Below are 25,430 nucleotides of genomic sequence, written 5' to 3' on the forward strand. Positions count from 1 at the left end.
GGACAAAATGCTTGGAGGCATTCCATCAATATTTACATTCTTGGTCCAAATTCTGCCAAGTTAAGTTAAGATAATTTTTTGGCTCAAAAAGCAAAAAGCAAGGCCATGTAGGGGGACAGGGAGTTATGTACAGGGAGGGTGGTCATACAGAGTTCAGGCCATTTCTGGTCAAGAGAGACTTTGAACGGAGCGGTCGTCGGCATCTTCACTATCTCGTCCGACAGCTTATTCCACGGATCCGCAACCTGGACGGAGAAAGCACCTCTCCTTCGATTGATAGAGCTTTTCAGAGTGACCCCCGCAGCTGACGCTCTGGAGCAGGAGTGAAGAACAGCTCTTTCGAGAGGTTACACTTTCCGCTTATGATGTTGTGAGCGAGAATGAGAAGAACAACTTGTGCAGTGGATAAAATAAGCACCTGACACTAAAACAATGATGATACAATCACTGTTCTGTGTGGAGGCACATGGCCTAGTGGTTACAGCATCGGGCTGCAGTTGAGGGATCGTGGGCTCGAATCTCAGACGGGGCGATGTGTGTGTTTATGAGTGAAACACCTAGGCTCCACGCGACTCCGGCAGAAGGCAATGGCAAACTTCTGCTGACTCTTTTGCCACAACTTTCTCTCACTCTTTCCTCCTGCATCTTGCAGCTCACCTGCGACGGACCGGCGCCCCGTCCAGGTGGGGAACCTATATGCCACGGAAACCGGGACACTGGCCCTTATGAGCCAGGCATGGCTCGAGAAGGAACAAACAAATATATAAATCACTGTTCTAGTGAAACCATAGCCATATTGCTGTGGCCAAGCTGGAGCACTGTCTTGAAGAATTTTTAATTGAATGAATCAAGCCCAGTATTTATGGGCTTCTTTCAGTCTCCATCTACCAAATCCATTCACAAGGATTTGGTCAGCCCTGATTTAAAGTAGAAAGCATTTACCAAAGGTTCCACACAGTGGGACTGAACCCATAACCATGTGGTTCGGAAGCAAGCTTCTTACGACAGTCACACCTGTTCCTATATAACATATTTTTTAAAAACAAAAATGCAGAGAAAGCAGAAAAATTTAACATAAAGCATCAACCAAAAAGGAATTTAAAAAAAAAAGACAAAGCTTAGTAAAACAAAACAAATAAACATGCTTGAGTTTCTTAAATGAAATTTTGAGGATAAAATTTCATACATTGGATCTTTTCACTTTGACCGGCAGATTTAAAAAATAATTTGTTTTGTAACTAAATACTTCTGAACTTCGTATATTGGTAGAACGAGTTTATAAAACACAATTTTCTCTTGGCTTTATTGAGAAAATTCTATAGTTTGTAAGATATTTGTTGTTCTTTTCTTCAATTTCTGCAATTTCAACCAATCAATGACGTCTATTGAGGTAAAAAACATTCTGTGCCGTATGAATATGTCCCTCATTTAAGAAACAGATTGGGTTTATTTACATTTCTGAAGAAAAACAGATACCATTCCCGGATCTTTTCGGTTTGAACGGCAGTTTTTTCTAGCGGTGTCACATGAAATTGTCACCCATAATTATGACCCTAGTATCGATCTATTGCATTTCAATCTGTTTTAGGGTTAGGGTTAGGGGTGGAGGGAAGGGTATCTTTTTTCTTCACAAATGTAAATAAACCCAATCTGTTTCTTAAACAAGGGACATATTCATACGGCACAGAATGTTTTCACTTCAATAGACGTCATTGATTGGCTGAAATTGCAGAAATTGAAGAAAAAAAAACAACAAATAGCTTACAAACTAAAGAATTTTCATAAGAACGCCAAGAGAAAAAGATGTTTTATGTGACACATTCTACCAGTATACAAAGTTTAAAAGTGTTTAGTTCTCTTTTACTCGTTTCAGTCATTTGATTGTGGCCATGCTGGAGCACCACCTTTTAGTCGAGCAAATCGAGCCCAGGACTTATTCTTTGTAAGCCTAGTACTTATTCTATCAGCCTCTTTTGCCAAACCCGCTAAGTTACGGGGACGTAAACACACCAGCATCGGTTGTCAAGCGATGTTGGGGGACAAACACAGACACACACACACATATATACGATGGGCTTCTTTCAGTTTCCGTCTACCAAATCCACTCACAAGGCTTTGGTTGGCCCAAGGCTATAGTAGAAGACACTTGCCCAAGGTGCCACGCAGTGGGACTGAACCCAGAACCATGTGGTTCGTAAGCAAGCTACTTACCACACAGCCACAAAGAAAGTATTTTTTAAATCTGCTGGTCAAAGTGGAAATGTCCCATACATTTATTGTCTTTCATGGCTGATGCAGTTGGGTTGAGGTAACCACAGGGACCATGAACCATGTTCGATTTTACAATTTCTTTTGTCTTTTGAGGGATTTGGAATTTCAGCTGATATTATGGAATCGATCAAATTAGTGTGAATTTTCTCCAGAAGCTACATTAAAATATGAACATGGGGCAGGCTTCTTTTCTTGCCATTCAACAGTGCTCATGTAACAATATACAGGTTGAAATAGGTAAAACTTTATTGTAAAGGGTAAAGACTCACTTTAGTCACGAATGACCATTGGACTGCACCTAAAAAGTGTGGGCAGGGTTATGGAAGACAAGCAGTTGCCCATGGATACCCCCCCCCCAACACCACCAGCAATGTTATCCAAGGGAAAGGCAAAGTTAGATATAGTTTGCACCAATGATGTCACAACTTATTCTTTCAGCTGAGTGGATTGAAGCAAAGTGAAATAAAGTGTCTTGCCCAAGACACTTGTTACTGTATTCATTTTGAGATGCTCTATGTTTCTTTCAATTAATTTTAAATATAACAAAGAATTTAGTAAAATAACTCAGTTATCATTCAGCTAGTGTTAGGAACATAAATTATGACTAAGGTTGGATGGAAGATTTTAATTCAAAACTTATGAAAACAAGACATTTGTACCACAGAGCCAGAGCCAGTTTCAGTCTGGTTGGTAACGAAAGGGTTAAGAATTGTTTCTCTATTATATATTTTAACCCTTTCGTTACCATATTCTGTTGAGATGCTATGTGTTTCTTTCAATTAATTTTAAATATAACAAAGAATTTAGTAAAATAACTTAGTTATCATTCAGCTAGTGTTAGGAACATAAATTATGACTAAGGTTTGATGGAAGATTTTAATTCAAAACTTATGAAAACAAGACATTTGTACCACAGAGCCAGAGCCGGTTTCAGTCTGGTTGGTAACGAAAGGGTTAAGAATTGTTTCTCTATTATATATTTAACCCTTTCGTTACCATATTCTGTTGAGATGCTATGTGTTTCTTTCAATTAATTTTAAATATAACAAGAATTTAGTAAAATAACTCAGTTATCTTTCAGCTAGTGTTAGGAACATAAATTGTGACAAAGGTTTTGGTGGAAGATTTTAATTCAAAACTTTTGAAAATAAAACATTTGTACTCAAAGCCAGAGCTGGTTTCAGCTGGGTTGGTAATGAAAGGGTTAAACGAATTACTTCTAATTATTAATTTCGATAAATGCAATAATCCATACAGAATAGTCTTTCTTTTGTTTTTGGAAGTGATTCCACCAGTTTGTGGTTTCAGTGTTCATACTCGACAGAGTGTAAGTACCTTGAGAGAAAAGTTGGACCTAAGAAGCATCAGTTGTGGTGTGCAAGAGAGACGTTTGCGCTGGTATGGTCATGTAGCGAGAATGGGTGAAGATAGTTGTGTGAAAAAGTGCCACACCCTAGCGGTTGAGGGAACCTGTGGAAGAGGTAGACCCAATAAAACGTGGGACGAGGTGGTGAAGAACAACCTTTGAACTTTAGGTCTCACCGAGGAAATGACCAGAGACCGAAACCTTTGGAAGTATGCTGTGCGTGGAAAGACCCAGAAGGACAAGTGAGACCATACTCGTGGCCGCTACCTGGGACATAGCCAGCCCATTTATGAATACCGTTCTTTCTTGTGACACAAACCCTACTTGTGAAGACCTGTTGAGGCAAGTGAAAATCAAAATGAAAATCAAAATCGAAAGCGAAATCTCTCAACATCAATGGAAATTGTAGCTGAGATACCAGTGCCGGTGGCACGTAAGAGAACCATCCAAACGTGGCCGTTGCCAGCTCCGCCCCGATTGGCCTCTGTGCCAGTGGCATGTAAAAAGCACCATCCAATTGTGGCTGTTGCCAGCTTCGTCTGGCCCCCGTGCCGATGGCACATAAAAAGCACCATCCGATCATGGCCGTTTGCCAGCCTCGTCTGGCACCTGTGCAGGTGGCACATAAAAAGCACCCACTACACTCACGGAGTGGTTGGTGTTAGGAAGGGCATCCAGCTGTAGAAACACTGCCAGATCAGACTGGGCCTGGCGCAGCCTTCTGGCTTCCCAGACCCCAGTTGAACTGTCCAACCCATGCTAGCATGGAAAACGGACGTTAAACAATGATGATGATGATAAACATATTTCTTCCTTCTCATCTTTGCCTCCAGCTAATTTTTTAACCACAAAATAAATATTCCTTCCCTACCCCAACACATGTCATTAACACTTCTCTCTCCCTCTTTTTCACCTCTACCTTCAGCTGACCACATGATTCATTTGGCCTGTTAACCACTTTTCTTTTCTCTTCCCTTTCTCTCACCCATTCCACATCCACCTCTCTAACTAAAGTATAACAGGCAAACAAACAAGAAGATCACCTCAGACAAGTGGAACCTGTGTACACTCCACGAAATGAAAAAAAAATTAAGAGCACCTATTTAAGAAAGAGTGGAGGTGCATGACTTAGTGGTTAGGGTGTCAGCATCATGATCGTAAGAGTGTGGTTTCAATTCCTGGACTGGGCGACAAGTTGTGTTCTTGAGCAAAACACTTCCTTTCACGTTGCTCCAGTCCACTCAGCTGGCAAATATGAGTAACGCTGTGATGGACTGGCGTCCTGTCCAAATGGGAAACACATACGCCATAGAAACTGGCAAACCGGGCCCATGAACCTAGCTAGGCTTTAAAAGGGTCAAGATGGAGGCGCGTGTCATAGTGGTTAGGGTGTAAGCATCATGATCGTAAGATTGTGGTTTCGATTCCTGGACCAGGCAACGCGTTGAGTTCTTGATCAAAACACTTCATTTCACGTTGCTCCAGTCCACTCAGCTGGCAAAAATGAGTAACGCTGCGATGGACTGGTGTCCCGTCCAGCTGGGGAACACATACATCATTGAAACCGAGCGCATGAGCCTGGCTAGGCTTTAAAACGGCGCATTTATTTATTTCATTTAAGAAAGAAAGAATAATCTGCATGTTTGCAGCATTCATATTTCAGCTTTCTTTAAATATTCTTGACGTTTGTCTGCATTCGTTTCCTGATGTCCTCCTTGTCGTTTGTCGCTGTTTATTATATCTTCTTGCTGTTCTTCTCTGATCCGTTCTCGATATCTGTGCATCTTCTCCAGAGCAGCTTGCAACTGTGTTTCTTGTGAATCCGTAGTTTAGGTCTAATTAACCCTCTCTCTTTTACTTGTTTCAGTGATTTGACTGTGGCCATGCTGGAGCACCACCTTTAGTTGAGCAAATCGACCCCAGGACTTATTCTTTGTAGGCCTAGAACTTATTCTATCGGCCTCTCTTGCCGAACCGCTAAGTTACGGGGACATAAACACACCAGCATCAGTTGTGAAGCGATGTTGGGGGGACAAACACAGACACACAAACATACACACACACATACATATTTTTTCTCTCCTTGTTTTTTTTTTGTCTCTTTCTGTAGAAGAGCGTGGGCTCGAAACAAAAGATTTATTCTATTCCTGAGCATTATACTAATACATCTGTTTGTTTTCTATACCACCTGTCTTCGTCTTTTGTTTTTTTCGTGAACTCTCCTATATATACATATATATGATGGGTAAGATCCCAAGGAATGAAGCCAGTATGATCCAATGGATGTGTAATGTCAGTGTGCATACTCAACAGAGTGTAAGTACCTTGAGAGAAAAGTTGGACCTAAGAAGCATCAGATGTGGTGTGCAAGAGAGACAACTGCGCTGGTATGGTTATGTGGCGAGAATGGACGAGGACAGCTGTGTGAAAAAGTGCCACACCCTAGCAGTTGAGGGAACCTGTGGAAGAGGAAGACCTGGGATGAAGTGGTGAAGAACGACCTTCGAACTTTAGGCCTCACCAAGGAAATGACTAGTGACCGAGACCTTTGGAAATATGCCGTGCGTGAGAAGACCCGGCAAGCCAAATGAAACCATAATCTCATGGCCTATGCCAGGGGCGTAACCAGCCCACTTATGCGTAACTTTTCCTTCTTTGGACACTAAAACTCTGCTTGCGAAGACCTGTTGAGGCAAGTGAAATCAAATCAATCAAAAGCAAAATCAAAATCAAATTCGATGACTGGCGTCCGTGCTAGCAGGGTGCAAAGAGCACCATACGAGCGTGATCATTGACAGAGCGGCTAACTGGCTTCCATGCCAGTGCCACTTAAAGGGCACCATTTGAGCGTGATCGTTACCAGCGTCGCCTTACTGGCACCAAGCTAAAAGTCTACTGGGCAGTCGTGCTTACCACCCTACTATACGGATGCGAGACGTGGACTGCTTACCGAAGGCACGAGCGCCAGATAAACCACTTCCACCTCAGGTGTCTTCAGAACATCCATCACATCCACTGGTAGGACAAAGTCCCAGACACGGAAGTTCTGAAGCAGGCAGATCTCCCTAGCATCATCACGATCATGCGCAAGGCCCAGCTGAGATGGGCAGGCCACATCTCCCGCATGTCCAACACTCGCATCCCAAAACAGCTCTTCTACAGTGAACTCAGCCAGGGCAAACGCAGAGGGCAGAAGAAGCACTTCAAGGACAGTCTCAAAGTCTCTCTCAAAGACTTCTCCATCGGCACAGAGACTTGGGAGACACTTGCTGCCGACCGCTCATCCTGGCGCAGCGCAATCACCACAGGAGCAAAGACAGCCGAGGAGAGACGGATTTAGTCAGCAGAACAGAAACGCCAGATGCGGAAAGCCAGAGCCACCTGCACCAATAGCACAGCCCCTACCCACTTCTGCCCCACTTGTGGGAGGGGCTTTCTTGCCTGGATTGGCCTCACCAGCCACCTCCGGTCTCATAGCAGCAATTCCACTAAATGATGTCAATGGTCATCTTCGAACCCGAAGGACGAACATTATTATTACTGGCACTTGTGCCTGTGCTAGTAGGGTGCCAAGAGCACCATCCAAGCGTGATCGTTGCCAGAGCAGCCAACTGGCTTCCGTGCCAGTAGCACGTAAAAGGGCACCATTCGAGCGTGATCGTTACCAAAGTCGCCTTACTGGCACCTGTGCTGGGGGCATGTGTAAAAGGATTCTAGCAAGGTCGTAGCCAGTACCGTCTGACTGGCCCCCATGTCGGTGGCACGTAAAAAGCACCCACTACACTCTTGGAGTGGTTGGTGTTAGGAAGTGCATCCAGCCGTAGAAACTGTGCCAAATCAAGATTGGAGTCTGGTGCAACCATCTGGTTCACCAGCCCTCAGTCAAAATCGTACAACCCATGCCAGCATGGAAAGCGGACGTTAAACGATGATGATGAGGATGACAGCATTTTTTTTTACTTGTTTCAATCATGTGACTCTGGCCAGGCTGGAGCACCACCTTCAGTCGAGCAAATCGACCCCAGGACTTTTCTTTTGCTGAACCGCTAAGTTACGGGGACATAAACACACCAGCATTGTTTGTCAAGCGATGTTGGGGGGACAAACACAGACACACACACATATATACACACACACATATATACACACACACACACACACATATATATACAACAGGCTTCTTTCAGTTTCCGTCTACCAAATCCACTCACAAGGCTTTGGTCGACCTGAGGCTATAGTAGAAGACACTTGCCCAAGGTGCCACACAGAAGGAATGAACCCAGAATTATGTGGTTGGAAAGCAAGCTACCTACCACACAGCCACTCCTGCACCTATAAACAAATACCAACCTTTTAAGCTATAGTTGCTATATAAAAAAAATAGTTAAATCTCAATACTTTCACTAAGAAAAAAGAAACTGATCTTTTGTGTTGAATTAAGTACCCTGACCTAATATGCTGCAAACCCCTTATTTTTGTTCAGAAAAAAAAGGAGTGGGACCAGATCCACTCCACCACCCCATCCCGGAATCATTGAAATCTTTTTTCGTTGAATGAATTTCGGTGACCTCCTAATTTGAAAATGGGGGTGAACTCTCCAAGGGTTCCACCACACACCACCCTGCTTTCCGGACCAAAACATGGGTTTTGTGGAATTTTGTGGAATTCATTCAATGTAAAAGAAAAAAAATCTTCCAATGATTCCAAGATGTGAATTTTTTTTCCCACGAGAGTTCTGGACCCCAGTTATGAACTCATTTGCATGCAGCCAATCAGAGCTCAACTATCAAACTTATGAAGGGTCTTTTAGGGTTTTTCTCTCCTTATTTTTCAGCTATTTTTGGAAATACTTCCGTCCCCCACCCATTTCCTCGTAAATTACTGTTTTTTGTTTTATATTGTTTTGCCAAAAATGCAGCTTTTCGGATTTGGAGGATCCGGAAAATTTCCCAAAATCGGAATTTTGATATTTTGACCCCCCCCCCCCCCCAATTTCTACATTTTTCCATAACCCGAACCCTAAAGCTAAAACCAGTACAAACGCACGAACGATATCATAAATTACAGTAACAAACGAAATATTCATCGCCGGAAGTTGTTGACAAACAACAGCAGTAATTTTATTCAGCTGAATACATGTCATTGATTGGTTGAAATTACCGAAATAGGACAACTTTAACACGAAATAACTTCGTAAATAGAAACTTTTGTCAGCAACCCTAAGAGTAAAAGATGTTCTATATGACACATTCTACGAGTGTCCGAAGTTTGAAAGTGTTTAGTTAAAAAAAAATTAATCTATGGATCTGCCGATCAAACAAAAAAAATCCGAATTTTTTTCTTTCCTTTTCTTAGAGAAAATCGTGCGGGTGAAAGTATCGAAATTTACGTAAAACAAAGATAGTTCACAATCAGCACACTACCACCTTCACTATAATTTTTAGTAACAAAGATCAATCAGTTCAGCTTTTTGTTTCACAACCACCGGGGTGCGATGCATTGACGAACTAGGAACAGGAAAAAAAAATGAGCACACTGCGCATGTAAACGAAATACGAAAGAGAAGCGTTAATTGGCAACGGCAATCGGATTTATACAATGGTCTCTATGGCACACCCGGAAGTACCATTACGAAGGTTTGCTGCAATTTTATTGTTTGTACCTACTTTTGTTCATACATATTCTATCTCCTCTGTCTCTCAATATAACCGCCTTTCGTATCCATCCTCTCTCTCTCTTAATATAACTGCCTTCATTCGTCTTACTTCCTACTTCTTCCTCCCGCCCTTTCACTCACTAAAGTTCAACGAACACGTATATTACTATATTAACTGTGGAGTATGTTTCTCTGATCGATGCCATTGAAGTGTTAAAAATCTAGGAAATTCTGAGTGACTGTGTGGTAAGTAGCTTGCTTACCAACCACCTGGGCAAGTGTCTTCTACTATAGCCTCAGGCCCGACAAAATCCTTGTGAGTGGATTTAGTAGAGGAAAACTGAAAAAAAGCCCGTCGTATATATATATATATATATATATATATATATATATACACAGTGTAATAAATAAAATATATGCATACATACAAACATATATGTACGTACCGACATCTACATGTATATATACATGCATATATAAATATATATACGTATAGGACACCACAAGAAGACGTAAAAATCAATAGAAACGAAAACGGAAAAGCCATTTTGTTACAACAGAAGGACAGAGACGTGGAACAAGACGAAACGAAAACGGGAAAATCAATTATGTACAGCAGAATAACGAAGTACAGGACATGCTGTGTGTGTGTGTGTGTGTGTGTCTGTTTGTCCTCCCCCCAAAACCACATGGTTCTGGTTTCAGTCCCACTGCGAGGCACCTTGGGCAAGTGTCTTCTAATATAGTCTCAGGCCCGACCAAATCCTTGTGAGTGGATTTAGTAGACGAAAACTGAAAAAAAGCCCGTCGTATATATGTATATATATGTTTATGTGTGTCTGTCCCCACCAAAACCACATGGTTCTGGGTTCAGTCCCACTGCGTGGCACCTTGGGCAAGTGTCTTCTACTATAGCCTCGGGTCGAGCAAATCATTGCGAGTTGATTTGGTAGGCGGAAACTGAAAAGAAGCCCGTCGTATATATGTATGTGTGTGTCTGTTTGTCCTCCCCCCAAAACCACATGATTCCGGGTTCAGTCCCACTGCGTGGTACCTAGGGCAAGTGTCTTCTACTATAGCCTCAGGCCGACCAAATCCTTGTGAGTGGATTTAGTAGACGAAAACTGAAAAAAAGCCCGTCGTATATATGTATATATATGTGTATGTGTGTCTGTTTGTCCTCCCCCCAAAACCACATGGTTCCGGGTTCACTCCCACTGTGTGGCACCTTGGGAAAGTGTCTTCTGCTATAGCCCCGGGCCGACCAATGCCTTGTGAGTGGATTTGGTAGACGGAAACTGAAAGAAGCCCGTCGCTGAGAGATTTACGCACTATCTAGACGAGGGAAGAATTCCCTCGAAGTGGAAAGAGTCAAATACCATCCTGCTGTATAAGAAGGGCGACAGAGATCTAAAGAACTACCGACCCATATGCCTGCTGTCTCACGTGTACAAGCTGTTCACGAAGATAATTCTGAACAGGTTGTCAAGTCGTCTCGACGAACAACAACCGAGGGAGCAAGCAGGCTTCCAGAAGAACTACAGCAGTCACAGCCCATGTTTCACTACCGTGAAGCATGGCAGTTGTACACATGCATCATACAATCTTTCACTCTGAGCGAGAGAGCCAGTGTAGGAGCTTTCACTTTAGGCTAGCTTGTCTAAACTTTGCCCAGGCTATTCGCATTCTAGTGGTGACACTCTCTGAGCATCCACCTCCACTACTAACTTGGTCACCAGCGTAATAGGTGTAAAACAACTTGCTCTAAACGACTATCATGAAAAAAATGCGCGCTCGCGAAAGGGGGGTGGGGGAGAGGCTTCGGAAATTTCACATCTTCAGTCCACGGCCTTTAAACTAAGAAAAAATAGTGTAATTGGTGTAAAACTACTTGTTCTAAACGAGTATCAAGAACACACATGAATCATAAACTCCGTATTTCGCAAAAAAAAAAAAATAAAGAGAAGAAATTCTGGAAAAAGTGAAGAAATGTTGGATCTCCGCCATGTGAATCAAAATACGTGTCAGAAACATCTTGAAATACTACAGAAATTATGTTACGAAAATGATAATGTATACATACCTCTTTGAGTGGTCCATCGATAATGATGATAAAGAAATGAGTTGGATTTGAACTCAGAATATTGACTAACACAACTACATACTACAAGACTCAAAATATTCAGCCAAGTCACACCCTTTAACTAGCAATAATAATAACATCAATAACATAACAGCCAAAAGATTTATTTGTTCTGAAAATAACAATCATAGTAAATAAATATGTTCTTTAATATTCACATTCATGTGCACAGTTAAACACACTTACATACAAACAGTCACGCATGCATATACAAACGGAACACATAAATGAAGGATGCATTACTTAGTATATATTACATCTAGAGAATTTTGATTAATAAGTCAAATATGCAAATTATAAAGATAATTAATTGCTTTACTAAACAGTGTTGTAAAGGTGAAAAAATAAATTTGGGAAAAAAATACACGCCAAAACTAATTATAAAGGATAATTAGGGAAGGATTGACACAAAATAATAATTTTTTCTGTCTCTTTTTTTCTGATAAATGCATCTTAATAAGTGAGAAGAATTGCATATATCTGAACTATTTCAAAGAAAAGCATAAATTTAATGTTTAAAATAGCTTTAACCAAGGAATGAGATCCAACATTTCTTCACTTTTTCCAGAATTTCTTCTCTTTATTATTTTTTTTTGCGAAATACGGAGTTTATGATTCATGTGTGAGTGTGTGTTCTTGATACTCGTTTAGAACAAGTAGTTTTACACCAATTACACTATTTTTTCTTAGTTTAAAGGCCGTGGACTGAAGATGTGAAATTTCCGAAGCCTCTCCCCCACCCCCTTTCGCGAGCGCGCATTTTTTCATGATAGTCGTTTAGAGCAAGTTGTTTTACACCTATTACGCTGTTTTTGTTTTTGTTTTTGTGCCCGTTCAGACGCTTTCGGAAATTCCCGATATAAATATTCCGAGGCCTCTCCCCCACCCCTCTTCGCGAGAGCGCATTTTTTTTTCATATTCGTTTAGAGCAAGTTGTTTTACACATATTACACTATTTTTTTTTTGTTTTGGTGCCCGGGTCAGCTCCTCAGACGCTTTCGGAACTTCCCGATGTGAATTTTCCGAGGCCTCTCCCCCACCCCCCTTTCGCGTGCGCGAATTTTTTTTTTCATATTTGTTCATAGGAAGTTGTTTTACACCTATTACACACATTTTTTTTTTGATTTTCTGATATTTGTTACGCCCTATATTAACCAAATTTTATCAATGGCCAGCATATTAAAAAATACCTTTAACTTCGCCTTCGATTATCTCTCTCTATATAAACGGCAGTTTGTCTGTGCGTTTTCTGTGTGTCTGTTTTCTCGTACCCTCACCCTGACCACGGCTTTCAACCGATTCTGATGAAACTTGACACACACATAGCCCAATGTCATAATTCAAAACTAACGCAGCGAAAATTTTGAAAAGTTCCCCCAGTTCTGAAAAAGATCGATAAATTCGACATGGGGTCGAGAAAAAGAAACCCAAACCACAGACCGTCTAGGGGATCAACTCCACCTTTTTTAACTCAAAAAAAATTTACCATCATTTTTTTCCCATTTTTTTGCTATTTTTTGGCTATAACTCTCTAAAAATGCTTTATAGTTATTTCCCTTACAAACCTGAGCAACGCCGGGCGATACTGCTAGTTAGTTAATAAGTTTGCGAAAAATAACTTGCTTACCTTACAGCAGTGATTTTCAACCAGGGTTCCGCAAGAAGTTACAAAACTGCTAAAATTGGCAGTAATTTTTAATTCTCCTGTGCAGATATGTGTGCATAAAACTATTAAATTATTGCACAGGGGTTCCTCGAGCCAGTGGAATGTTTCCTTGGGGTTCCGCTCCAGTAGACGCCAAGTGAACTCGAATAGTCTCATGTGATGATGAAATGAAGCAAAGCACTACCTTAGTAGTGTGGGCGAAGTTTCGCATGTCGTAGATCAGATTTCGTCACTATGCCGTAGTGTGCTTTGCTTCATTTCATCGTCACATGAGATCATTCGAGTTCACTTGGCGTCTGCGCAGAGGCGGTACCATAGACAATGAGGGTTATCCGGAGCGTGGTTATTGCGTGTTGAAAACTATTTGGTGACGAATGACTCAAAAATGCGTTAGGCAGTATTATACTAATTAAAAGTTCAAGAATGTTTTTTTTTTTTATGAGATTCATAAAATGCTTTGTATATAATGGCTACAGCAAATAAAATGTTATAGATGTGTATATAAATTAGGGTTAAGGTGGATTTTAAAATAGAATCACGGAGACTAGTTGGTAACCGACTACTTTCTTTCCATTGCATGGATTGTTTTTTTTTATTAAAGGGATGGTATTATTAAAATGCCATCACAAGTGGTTAGGGAATTATTAGCCGTACAGGCAAATTAATAAAATATATACATACAATATTAGACTTGTACATATATATATACAAGGGTACTACATGAGTACCTATATCGCTAATTATAGAAGTTAAAAAATACTTCTGTACCACCGAAAGTCACAAATCTATTACATATATATATATATATATAGATATATATATATATATATATATTATAGATATATATATATTATACATGTATATTTAGGGCTAAAGATCACAAACGATCAGCGAACACCAGAACATAGATCGTTTTGTGATCTTCTTCTAGCATATGGCTATCCACCTAGGGTTTTTTTAGACCTACATATACACATGTATATATTTATTTTTTAATATATATATATATATATATACATATATATATTTATATATATATATATTATATATATATTATGTATGTATGTGTGTTATATGTATGTATGTATGTGTGTGTGTGTGTAATAGATTTGTGACTTTTCGGTGGTACAGAAGTATTTTTTAACTTCTATAACTAGCTATATAGGTACCTGTATACCGGTATACGATTAATTCTTGATTTTTATATAATTTTCATCTGTCTTGCCCGCCTATATTCTGGTGTTCGCTGTGGTTAAACAAGTCGTATTAATGTATGTGACACGGTTTCGATTTCCGATTGGAGATTGTTACCCTTCAATAAGTTGTTTAACCACTGATCAGTCCTGATAAGAACATTCCACATGTGACTATTTTTGAATGAGTTTGCAGCAAAAAAAAATCATTTCGAGGTTGAGGATACGTAATATGCTTCAAACAAAATCTAGGAGAAAAAAAGTGAAAAATGCTAATATTTTGGAAATTAAAAGGAGCAAAGTCTAAAAGAGGAAGGATTGCTCCAAGACACTTCCAAATTTTTTTTGTCTAATCTTCTTACTACCATAATCATAATGTACATCCTCTAAAATGTATCTCTTTAGAATTTGGTGAACGAATATATATTTGTCAGGAAGTTATTGAGGAAACAAATTTGGGGAGCGCTAAACTGCAGTTGTGTCCATATATATCATCATAATCATCGTCATCGTTTAACGTCCGTTTTCCGCGCTAGCACGGGTTGGACGGTTCGACCGGGGTCTGGGGAGCCAGGGGCTGCCCCAGGCTCCAGTCTGGTCTGGCAGTGTTTCCACAGCTGGATGCCCTTCCTAACGCCAACCACTCCGCGGTGTTGTAGTGGGTGCTTTTTACGTGCCACCTGCACCAGTGGAGGCTGCACTGGCAACGGCTACGTTCGGATGGTGCTTTTTATGTGTCACCGGCACAGGTATCACAACTACTACTGTTTCCATTGATATTTGGTTCGATTCTCATGTACATGCACTTGACTCAACAGGTCTCCTCAAGCACAGCGAGATGTTCCGGTACGTGCACTTGACTCAACAGGTCTCCTCAAGCACAGCGAGATGTTCCGGGATCCCACGATCGGTTGGTGTGTGCCACCGGCACAGAAGCCATTCGAGGCGGGGTTGGCATCGGTCACGTTCGGATGGAGCTTTTAGGCGGGGTTGGCATCGGTCACGTTCGGATGGAGCTTTTTATGTGCCACCGGCACAGAAGCCAGTGGAGGCTGCACTGGCAACGGCCACGTTCGGATGGTGCTGGCGGGGTTGGCATCGGTCACGTTCGGATGGAGATTTTTATGTGCCACTGGCCCAGAAGCCAGTGGAGGCTGCGCTGGCAATGGCCACGTTCGGATGGTGCTTTTTATGTGTCACCGGCACAGGTATCACAACTACTACTGTTTCCATTGATATTTGGTTCGATTCTCATGTACATGTACATGCACTTGACTCAACAGGTCTCCTCAAGCACAGCGAGATGTTCCGGGATCCCACGATCGGTGGTGAGCCACACGCATAACTTTGCTATCTTATGTAAGAATGTATTATCACTTTTAATGATGCAGGATCTTTCCTTTTGAACGGCACTTTGTTACATAATTTCTAGGTAACTAAAAAGTTTTAAACTTCGTATACTGGTAGAATGTGTTATAAACATCATTTTCTCTTGGCTTTATTGAGAAAATTCTATATGTTGTAACATATTTCGTCTTTAATTTCGAGCATTTCGGCAATTTTAACCAATCGCTGACCTCCATTTAGGTAAGTAACATTCTGTGCATAATGAATTTGTCCCTCCTTTAAGAAACAGATTGGGTTTATTTACATTTGCGAAGAAAAAAGATACCCTTCCCCCACCCCTAACCCTAACACTAACTCTAACCCTAAATCTAAAATAGATTGAAATGCAGGAAGCAGCCCGGGTCTTTGCAGTCACAGCATATCTCCAGAGATCTCGGTCCTTCGTCATTGCCTCTGTGAGGCCCAATGCTCTGAGGTTATGCTTGACTACCTCATCCCATGTCTTCCTGGGTCTACCTCTCCCCCGATACCTTCAACTGTTTGGGAGCGGCACTTCTTCACATATCTCTCCTCATCCATCCACAGTACATGACCATACCATCGCAAGCGTCACTCTTGCACACCACATCTGATGCTTCTTATGTCCAGCATTTCTCTCAGGGTGCTTACCCTCTGTCCGTGGTGCACACTGAAATATAAACATCCAGCGGATCATGTTAGCTTCATCTTTCAAGTCTACGCATATCCTCTGCAGTCACAGCCCATGTTTCACTACCGTGAAGCATGGCAGTTTGTACACATGCATCATACAATCTACCTTTCACTCTGAGCGAGAGACCCTTTGTCGCCAGTAGGGGTAGGAGCTTTCTAAACTTTGCCCAGGCTATTCGTATTCTAGCGGTGACACTCTCTGAGCATCCACCTCCACTACTAACTTGGTCACCTAGGTAGTGGAAACTATCAACTACTTCTAGTTTCTTCCCCTGGAGTATGATAGAATCTGTTTTCTGAGTATCTGTGATGTTTATTGTCCCTGTGCATCTGCCGCACATGAAAGCTATCTTATCAGTTAATTTCCCTTTGATGTTGCTGCACCTCTTATGCGTCCATAGCTTACACTGGGTACATCTTATGGAGTTTCTACCTACACCTTTCCTACAGATCGAGCAGGGCCACCTGCCCGAGGGTGTGTGTGCTGAGTTCGTCTCTCTGCTTACTATAACTTTGGTCTCAATACATATATATAATGGCGAAGTTTTGATTCAAAGGAAAGAAAGAAGAAATTATCAGCACATAGGGACGAATTATTACGAGATAGGACTAAAAAGATTATATATATATACATATATATAATGGCGAAGTTTTGATTCAAAGGAAAGAAAGAAGAAATTATCAGCACATAGGGACGAATTATTACGAGATAGAACTAAAAAGATTATATATATATACATATATATAATGGCGAAGTTTTGATTCAAAGGAAAGAAAGAAGAAATTATCAGCACATAGGGACGAATTATTACGAGATAGGACTAAAAAGATTATATATATATACATATATATAATGGCGAAGTTTTGATTCAAAGGAAAGAAACACGACGACCACCATCACCACTACTAGCACCACCGCTGCCACTAACACCGCCTCCACCACCACCATACTATGCCTCTGCTCTCTCCTTTTGGCTACTAAATCCATTACAGGATAAAAATTTTATCAATGGCCAGCATATTAAAAAATACCTTTAACTTCGCCTTCGATTATCATTATTAGTTAATAAGTTTGCGAAAAATAACTTGCTTACCTTACAGCAGTGATTTTCAACCAGGGTTCCGCAAGAAGTTACAAAACTGCTAAAATTGGCAGTAATGGGGTTCCTCTCCAGTAAAAAGTTTGAAAAGCACTGCCTTAGAGGTGTTCATTTCATCATCACATCAGACGATTCGAGTTCACTTGGCGTCTGCGCAGAGGCGGTACCATAGACAATGAGGGTTATCCGGGGCGTGGTTATTGCTAGTTGAAAACTGGTTGGCATCGGTCACGTTCGGATGGAGCTTTTTATGTGGCCACCCGGCACAGAAGCCAGTGGAGGCTGCACTGGCAACGGCCACGTTCGGATGGTGCTGGCGGGGTTGGCATCGGTGACGTTCGGATGGAGATTTTTATGTGCCACTGGCCCAGAACGCAGTGGAGGCTGCGCTGGCAATGGCCACGTTCGGATGGTGCTTTTTATGTGTCACCGGCACAGGTATCACAACTACTACTGTTTCCATTGCTATATTTGGTTCGATTCTCATGTACATGTAAATGCACTTGACTCACAGGTCTCCTCAAGCACAGCGAGATGTTCCGGGATCCACGATCGGGTGGTGAGCCACACGCATAACTTTGCTATCTTATGTAAGAATGTATTATCACTTTTAATGATGCAGGATCTTTTCCTTTTGAACGGCACTTTGTTACATAATTTCTAGGTAACTAAAAAGTTTTAAACTTCGTATACTGGTAGAATGTGTTTATAAAACATCATTTTCTCTTGGCTTTATTGAGAAAATTCTATATGTTGTAACATATTTCGTCTTTAATTTCGAGCATTTCGGCAATTTTAACCAATCGCTGACCTCCATTTAGGTAAGTAACATTCTGTGCATAATGAATTTGTCCCTCCTTTAAGAAACAGATTGGGTTTATTTACATTTGCGAAGAAAAAAGATACCCTTCCCCCACCCCTAACCCTAACACTAACTCTAACCCTAATCTAAAATAGATTGAATGCAGGAAGCAGCCCGGTCTTTGCAGTCACAGCATATCTCCAGAGATCTCGGTCCTTCGTCATTGCCTCTGTGAGGCCCAATGCTCTGAGGTTATGCTTGACTACCTCATCCATGTCTTCCTGGGTCTACCCTCTCCCCCGATACCTTCAACTGTTTGGGAGGGCGGGCACTTCTTCACATATCTTCTCTCATCCATCCACAGTACATGACCATACCATCGCACAGCGTCACTCTTGCACACCACATCTGATGCTTCTTATGTCCAGCATTTCTCTCAGGGTGCTTACACTCTGTCGTGCGTGCACACTGACATTAAACATCCAGCGGATCATGTTAGCTTTCATTTCTTTCAAGTCTACGCATATCCTCTGCAGTCACAGCCCATGTTTCACTACCGTGAAGCATGGCAGTTTGTACACATGCATCATACAATCTACCTTTCACTCTGAGCGAGAGACCCTTTGTCGCCAGTATGGGTAGTAGCTTTCTAAACTTTGCCCAGGCTATTCGTATCTAGCGGTGACACTCTCTGAGCATCACCTCCACTACTAACTTGGTCACCTAGGTAGTGGAAACTATCAACTACTTCTAGTTTCTTCCCCTGAGTATGATAGAATCTGTTTTCTGAGTATCTGTGATGTTTATTGTCCCTGTGCATCTGCCGCACATGAAAGCTATCTTATCAGTTAATTTCCCTTTGATGTTGCTGCACCTCTTATGCGTCCATAGCTTCACTGGGTACATCTTATGGAGTTTCTACCTACACCTTTCTACAGATCGAGCAGGGCACCTGCCCGAGGGTGTGTGTGCTGAGTTCGTCTCTCTGCTTACTATAACTTTGGTCTCAATACATATATATAATGGCGAAGTTTTGATTCAAAGGAAAGAAAGAAGGAAATTATCAGCACATAGGGACGAATTATTACGAGATAGGACTAAAAAGATTATATATATAACATATATATAATGGCGAAGTTTTGATTCAAAGGAAAGAAGAAGAAATTATCAGCACATAGGGACGAAATTATTACGAGATAGAACTAAAAAAGATTATATATATATACATATATAATGGCGAAGTTTTGATTCAAAGAAAGAAAGAAGAAATTATCAGCACATAGGGACGAATTATTACGAGATAGGACTAAAAAGATTATATATATATACATATATATAATGGCGAAGTTTTGATTCAAAGGAAAGAAACACGACGACCACCATCACCACTACTAGCACCACCGCTGCCACTAACACCGCCTCCACCACCACCATACTATGCCTCTGCTCTCTCCTTTTGGCTACTAAATCCATTACAGGATAAAAATTTTATCAATGGCCAGCATATTAAAAAATACCTTTAACTTCGCCTTCGATTATCATTATTAGTTAATAAGTTTGCGAAAAATAACTTGCTTACCTTACAGCAGTGATTTTCAACCAGGGTTCCGCAAGAAGTTACAAAACTGCTAAAATTGGCAGTAATGGGGTTCCTCTCCAGTAAAAAGTTTGAAAAGCACTGCCTTAGAGGTGTTCATTTCATCATCACATCAGACGATTCGAGTTCACTTGGCGTCTGCGCAGAGGCGGTACCATAGACCTGTTGCTGAGTATCTGTGAGTTTATGTCCCCTGTACATCGGCCGCACATGAAAGCTATCTTATCAGTTAATTTCCCTTTGATGTAGAATCGTTTTTCACCTCTTATCAGTCCATAGCTACACTGGGTACATCTTATGCTTTCTTTTCTTCTCTTGCTGCACCTCTTATCCCCCCCTTTTCTTCTACCCTAACCCCCTTTCCTACAGATCGAGCAGGGCCACCTGCCCGAGGGTTGTGGGTGCTGAGTTCGTCTCTCTGCTTACTATAAACTTTGGTCTCATTACATATATATAATGGCGAATTTTGATTCAAAGGAAAGAAGAAGAAATTATCAGCACATAGGGACGATTTTACGAGATAGGACTAAAAGATTATATATATATACATATATATAATGGCGAAGTTTTGATTCAAAGGAAAGAAAGAGAGAATTATCAGCACATTAGGGACGAATTATTACGAGATAGAACTAAAAAATATATATATATATACATATATAATGGCGAAGTTTTGATTCAAAGGAAAGAAGAAGAATTTATCAGCACTAGGGACGATTATTACGAGATAGGACTAAAAAGATTATATATATATACATATATATATGGCGAAGTTTTGATTCAAAGGAAAGAAACACGACGACCACCATCACCACTACTAGCACACCACCGCTGCCACTAACACCAACACCGCCTCCACCACCACCATACTATGCCTCTGCTCTCTCCTTTTGGCTACTAAATCCATTACAGGATAAAAATTTTATCAATGGCCAGCATATTAAAAAATACCTTTAACTTCGCCTTCGATTATCATTATTAGTTAATAAGTTTGCGAAAAATAACTTGCTTACCTTAACAGCAGTGATTTTCAACCAGGGTTCCGCAAGAAGTACAAAACTGCTAAATTGGCAGTAATGGGTTCCTCTCCAGTAAAAAGTTTGAAAAGCACTGCCTTAGAGGTGTTCATTTCATCATCACATCAGACGATTCGAGTTCACTTGGCGTCTGCGCAGAGGCGGTACCATAGACAATGAGGGTTATCCGGGGCGTGGTTATTGCTAGTTGAAAACTATTTGGCGACGAATGACTCAAAAATGCGTTAGGCAGTATTATACTAATTAAAAGTTCAAGAATGTTTTTTTTTTTTATGAGATTCATAAAATGCTTTGTATATAATGGCTACAGCAAATAAAATGTTATAGATGTGTATATAAATTAGGGTTAAGGTGGATTTTAAAATAGAATCACGGAGACTAGTTGGTAACCGACTACTTTCTTTCCATTGCATGGATTGTTTTTTTTTATTAAAGGGATGGTATTATTAAAATGCCATCACAAGTGGTTAGGGAATTATTAGCCGTACAGGCAAATTAATAAAATATATACATACAATATTAGACTTGTACATATATATATACAAGGGTACTACATGAGTACCTATATCGCTAATTATAGAAGTTAAAAAATACTTCTGTACCACCGAAAGTCAACAAACTATTACATATATATATATATATTATAATATATATATATATATAATATATATATATATACATGTGTATATTTAGGGCTAAAAGATCACAAACGATCAGCGAACACCAGAACATAGATCGTTTGTGATCTTCTTCTAGCAATGGCTATCCACCTAGGGTTTTTTTAGACCTACATATACACATGTATATATTTATTATATATATATATATATATATATATTATTGCCCCGGCACAGAAGCCATTCGAGGCGGGGTTGGCATCGGTCACGTTCGGATGGAGCTTTTAGGCGGGTTTGGCATCGGTCACGTTCGGATGGAGCTTTTTTATGTGCCACCGGCACCGAAGCCAGTGGAGGCTGGCACTGCAACGGCCACGTGTCGGATGGTGCTGGCGGGGTTGGCATCGGTCACGTTCGATGGAGATTTTATGTGCCACTGGCCCAGAAGCCAGTGGAGGCTGCGCCTGGCACGTGGCCACGTTCGGAATGGTGCTTTTTATGGTCACCGCACAGGTATCACAACTACACTGGTTTCCATTGATATTTGTTTCGATTCTCATGTACATGTGTACATGCACTGACTCAACAGGTCTCCTCAAGCACAGCGAGATGTTCCGGGATCCCACGATCGGGTGGTGACCCACGCATAATAACTTTGCTATCTTTGTAAGAATGTATTATCACTTTTAATGATGCAGGATCTTTTCCTTTTTGAACGGCACTTTGTTTACATAATTTCTAGGTAACTAAAAAGTTTTAAACTTCGTATACTGGTAGAATGTGTTTATAAACTCATTTTTCTCTTGGCTTTATTGCCTCTATAATGGTATTTGTTAACATATTTCGTCTTTAATTTCGAGCATTTCGGCAATTTTAACCATCGCTGACCTCCATTTAGGTAAGGTAACATTCGGGCATAATGAATTTGTCCCGCCTTTGTTAAGAAACAGAGTTGGGTTTATTTTACATTGTGCGAAGAAAAAAGATACCCTTCCCCCACCCCTAACCCTAACGACTAACTCTAAACCCTAAATCAGAAATAGATTGAAATGCAGCCGCAGCCCGGTCTTTGCATGTCACAGCATATCTCCAGAGATCTCGGTTCCCTTCGTCATTGCCTCTGTGAGCCCAATCTCTGAGGTTATGCTTGACTACCTCATCCCATGTCTTCCTGGGGTTCTACCTCTCCCCCTATACCTTCAACTGTTTGGGAGCGGCACTTCTTCACATATCTCTCCTCATCCATCCCAGTACCTGACCATACCATCGCAAGCGTCACTCTTGCACACCACATCTGATGCTTCTTATGTCCAGCATTTCTCTCAGGGGTGCTTACACTCTGTCGTGCGTGCACACTGACATTAAACATCCAGCGGATCATGTAGCTTCATTTCTTTCAAGTATACGCATATCCTCTGGCAGTCACAGCCCATGTTTCACTACCGGTGAAGCATGGCATTTGTACACATGCATCATACAATCTCACCTTTCACGCTGAGCGAGAGACCCTTTGTCGCCAGTAGGGGTAGGAGCTTTCTAAACTTTGCCCCAGGCTATTCGTATTCTAGCGGTGACACTCTCTGAACCTGCATACAACCACCCACATCACAAACTACTAAACTTAAAAGTCAAAACCTAGTAGTGAAACTATCAACTACTTCTAGTTTCTTCCCTGGAGTATGATAGATCTGTTTTCTGAGTATCTGTGATGTTTATTGTCCCTGTGCATCTGCCGCACATGAAAGCTATCTTATCATTAATTTCCCTTTGATGTTGCTGCACCTCTTATGCGTCCATAGCTTACACTGGGTACATCTTATGGAGTTTTCTACCTACACCTTTCCTACAGATCGAGCAGGGCCACCTGCCCGAGGTTGTGTGGTGCTGAGTTCGTCTCTCTGCTTACTATAACTTTGGTCTCAATACATATATATAATGGCGAAGTTTTTGATCAAAGAGAAGAAAGAAGAAATTATCAGCACATAGGGACGAATTATTACGAGATAGGACTAAAAAGATTATATATATATACATATATATAATGGCGAAGTTTTGATTCAAAGGAAAGAAAGAAGAAATTATCAGCACATAGGGACGAATTATTACGAGATAGAACTAAAAAGATTATATATAATATACATATATATAATGGCGAAGTTTTGGATTCAAAGGAAAGAAAGAATAAATTATCAGCACATAGGACGAATTATTACGAGATAGGACTAAAAAGATTATATATATATACATATATATAATGGCGAAGTTTTGATTCAAAGGAAAGAAATACGACGACCACCATCATCACCACTACTAGCACCGACCACCCGCTGCCACTAACCCCGCCTCCACCACCACCATACTAATGCCTCTGCTCTCTCCTTTTGGCTACTAATCCATTACAGGATAAAAATTTATCAATGCCACATATTAAAAAATACCTTTAACTCGCCTTCGATTATCATTATTAGTTAATAGTTTGCGAAAAATCACTTGCTTACCTTACAGCAGTGATTTCCAACCATGGTTCCGCAAGAAGTTACAAAACTGCTAAAATTGGCAGTAATGGGTTCCGCTCCAGTAAAAGTTTGAAAAGCACTGCCTTATGAGGTGTTCATTTCATCATCACATCAGACGATTCGAGTTCACTTGGCGTCTGCGCAAGAGGCGGTACCATAGACATGAGGGTTATCCGGCGTGTTATTGCTAGTGAAAACTATTTGGCGACGAATGACTCAAAAATGCGGTTAGCAGTATTATCTAATTAAAAGTTCAAGAATGTTTTTTTTTTTAGAGATTCATAAAATGCTTTGTATATAATGGCTACGCAATAAATGTTATAGATGTGTATATAAATTAGGGTTAAGGTGGATTTTAAAATAGAATCACGGAGACTAGTTGTAACCGACTACTTTCTTTCCATTGCATGGATTGTTTTTTTTTATTAAGGGATTGTATTATAAAATGCCATCACAAGTGGTTAGGGAATTATTAGCCGTACAGCCAAATTAATAAATATATACATACAATATAGACTTGTACAATATATATACAAGGGTACTACATGAGTACCTATATCGCTAATTAAGAAGTTAAAAAATACTTCTGTACCCCGAGAAGTCACAATCTATTACATATATATAGATATATATAGTATATATCTATATATATATATATATATATTCTATATATATAACATGTGTATATTTAGGGCTAAAGATCACAAACGATCAGCGAACACCAGACATAGATCGTTTGTGATCTTCTTCTAGCATATGGCTATCCACCTAGGGTTTTTTTAGACCTACATATACACATGTATATATTATTTATTTATGATATATATCTATATATAGTATATATATATATATATATTATAGTAATATATGTATAATATGTATGTATGTATGTGTGTGTGTTTGTGTATAGATTTGTGACTTTTCGGTGGTACAGATTATTTTTTACTTCTATAACTAGCTATATAGGTACCTGTATACCGGTATACGATTAATTCTTGATTTTTATATAATTTTCATCTGTCTTGCCCGCCTATATTCCGGTGTTCGCTGTGGTTAAACAAGTCGTATTAATGTATGTGACACGTTTCGATTCCGATGGAGATTGTTACCCTTCAATAAGTTGGTTTAACCACTGATCAGTCCTGATAAGAACATTCCACATGTGACTATTTTTGAATGAGTTTGCAGCAAAAAAAAATCATTTTCGAGGTTGAGGATTACGTAATATGCTTCAAACAATCTAGGAGAAAAAAAAGTGAAAAATGCTAATATTTTGGAATTAAAAGGAGCAAAGTCTAAAAGAGGAAGGATTGCTCCAGACACTTCCAATTTTTTTTGTCTAATCTTCTTACTACCATAATCATAATGTACATCCTCTAAAATGTATCTCTTTAGAATTTGGTGAACG

At 40.4% G+C, this 25,430-nt stretch overlaps 1 protein-coding gene and 1 pseudogene across 7 annotated transcripts in view; one reads left to right on the forward strand and one right to left on the reverse strand.

Annotated features, from left to right (window-relative positions):
* LOC115211074 overlaps positions 1-24,112 on the reverse strand; it is an 88,924-nt gene extending 64,812 nt beyond the window's left edge. For 3 of the 7 annotated variants that reach the window (XM_036501769.1, XM_036501766.1, XM_036501768.1), the window contains exon 1: positions 24,005-24,112. In XM_036501769.1, coding sequence (XP_036357662.1) covers positions 24,005-24,028 — 24 coding nt within the window. In that variant the 5' untranslated portion in view covers positions 24,029-24,112. The remainder of the gene's footprint in view (positions 1-24,004) is intronic. The other 4 variants (XM_036501770.1, XM_036501764.1, XM_036501765.1 and 1 more) reach the window with 4 other exon arrangements.
* On the forward strand, positions 21,018-21,179 carry LOC115211317 (annotated as a pseudogene).
* Positions 24,113-25,430: the final 1,318 nt, after the last annotated feature.

Source organism: Octopus sinensis, linkage group LG4, assembly GCF_006345805.1.
Source record: "Octopus sinensis linkage group LG4, ASM634580v1, whole genome shotgun sequence".
Classification (NCBI taxonomy): Eukaryota; Metazoa; Mollusca; class Cephalopoda; order Octopoda; family Octopodidae; genus Octopus; species Octopus sinensis.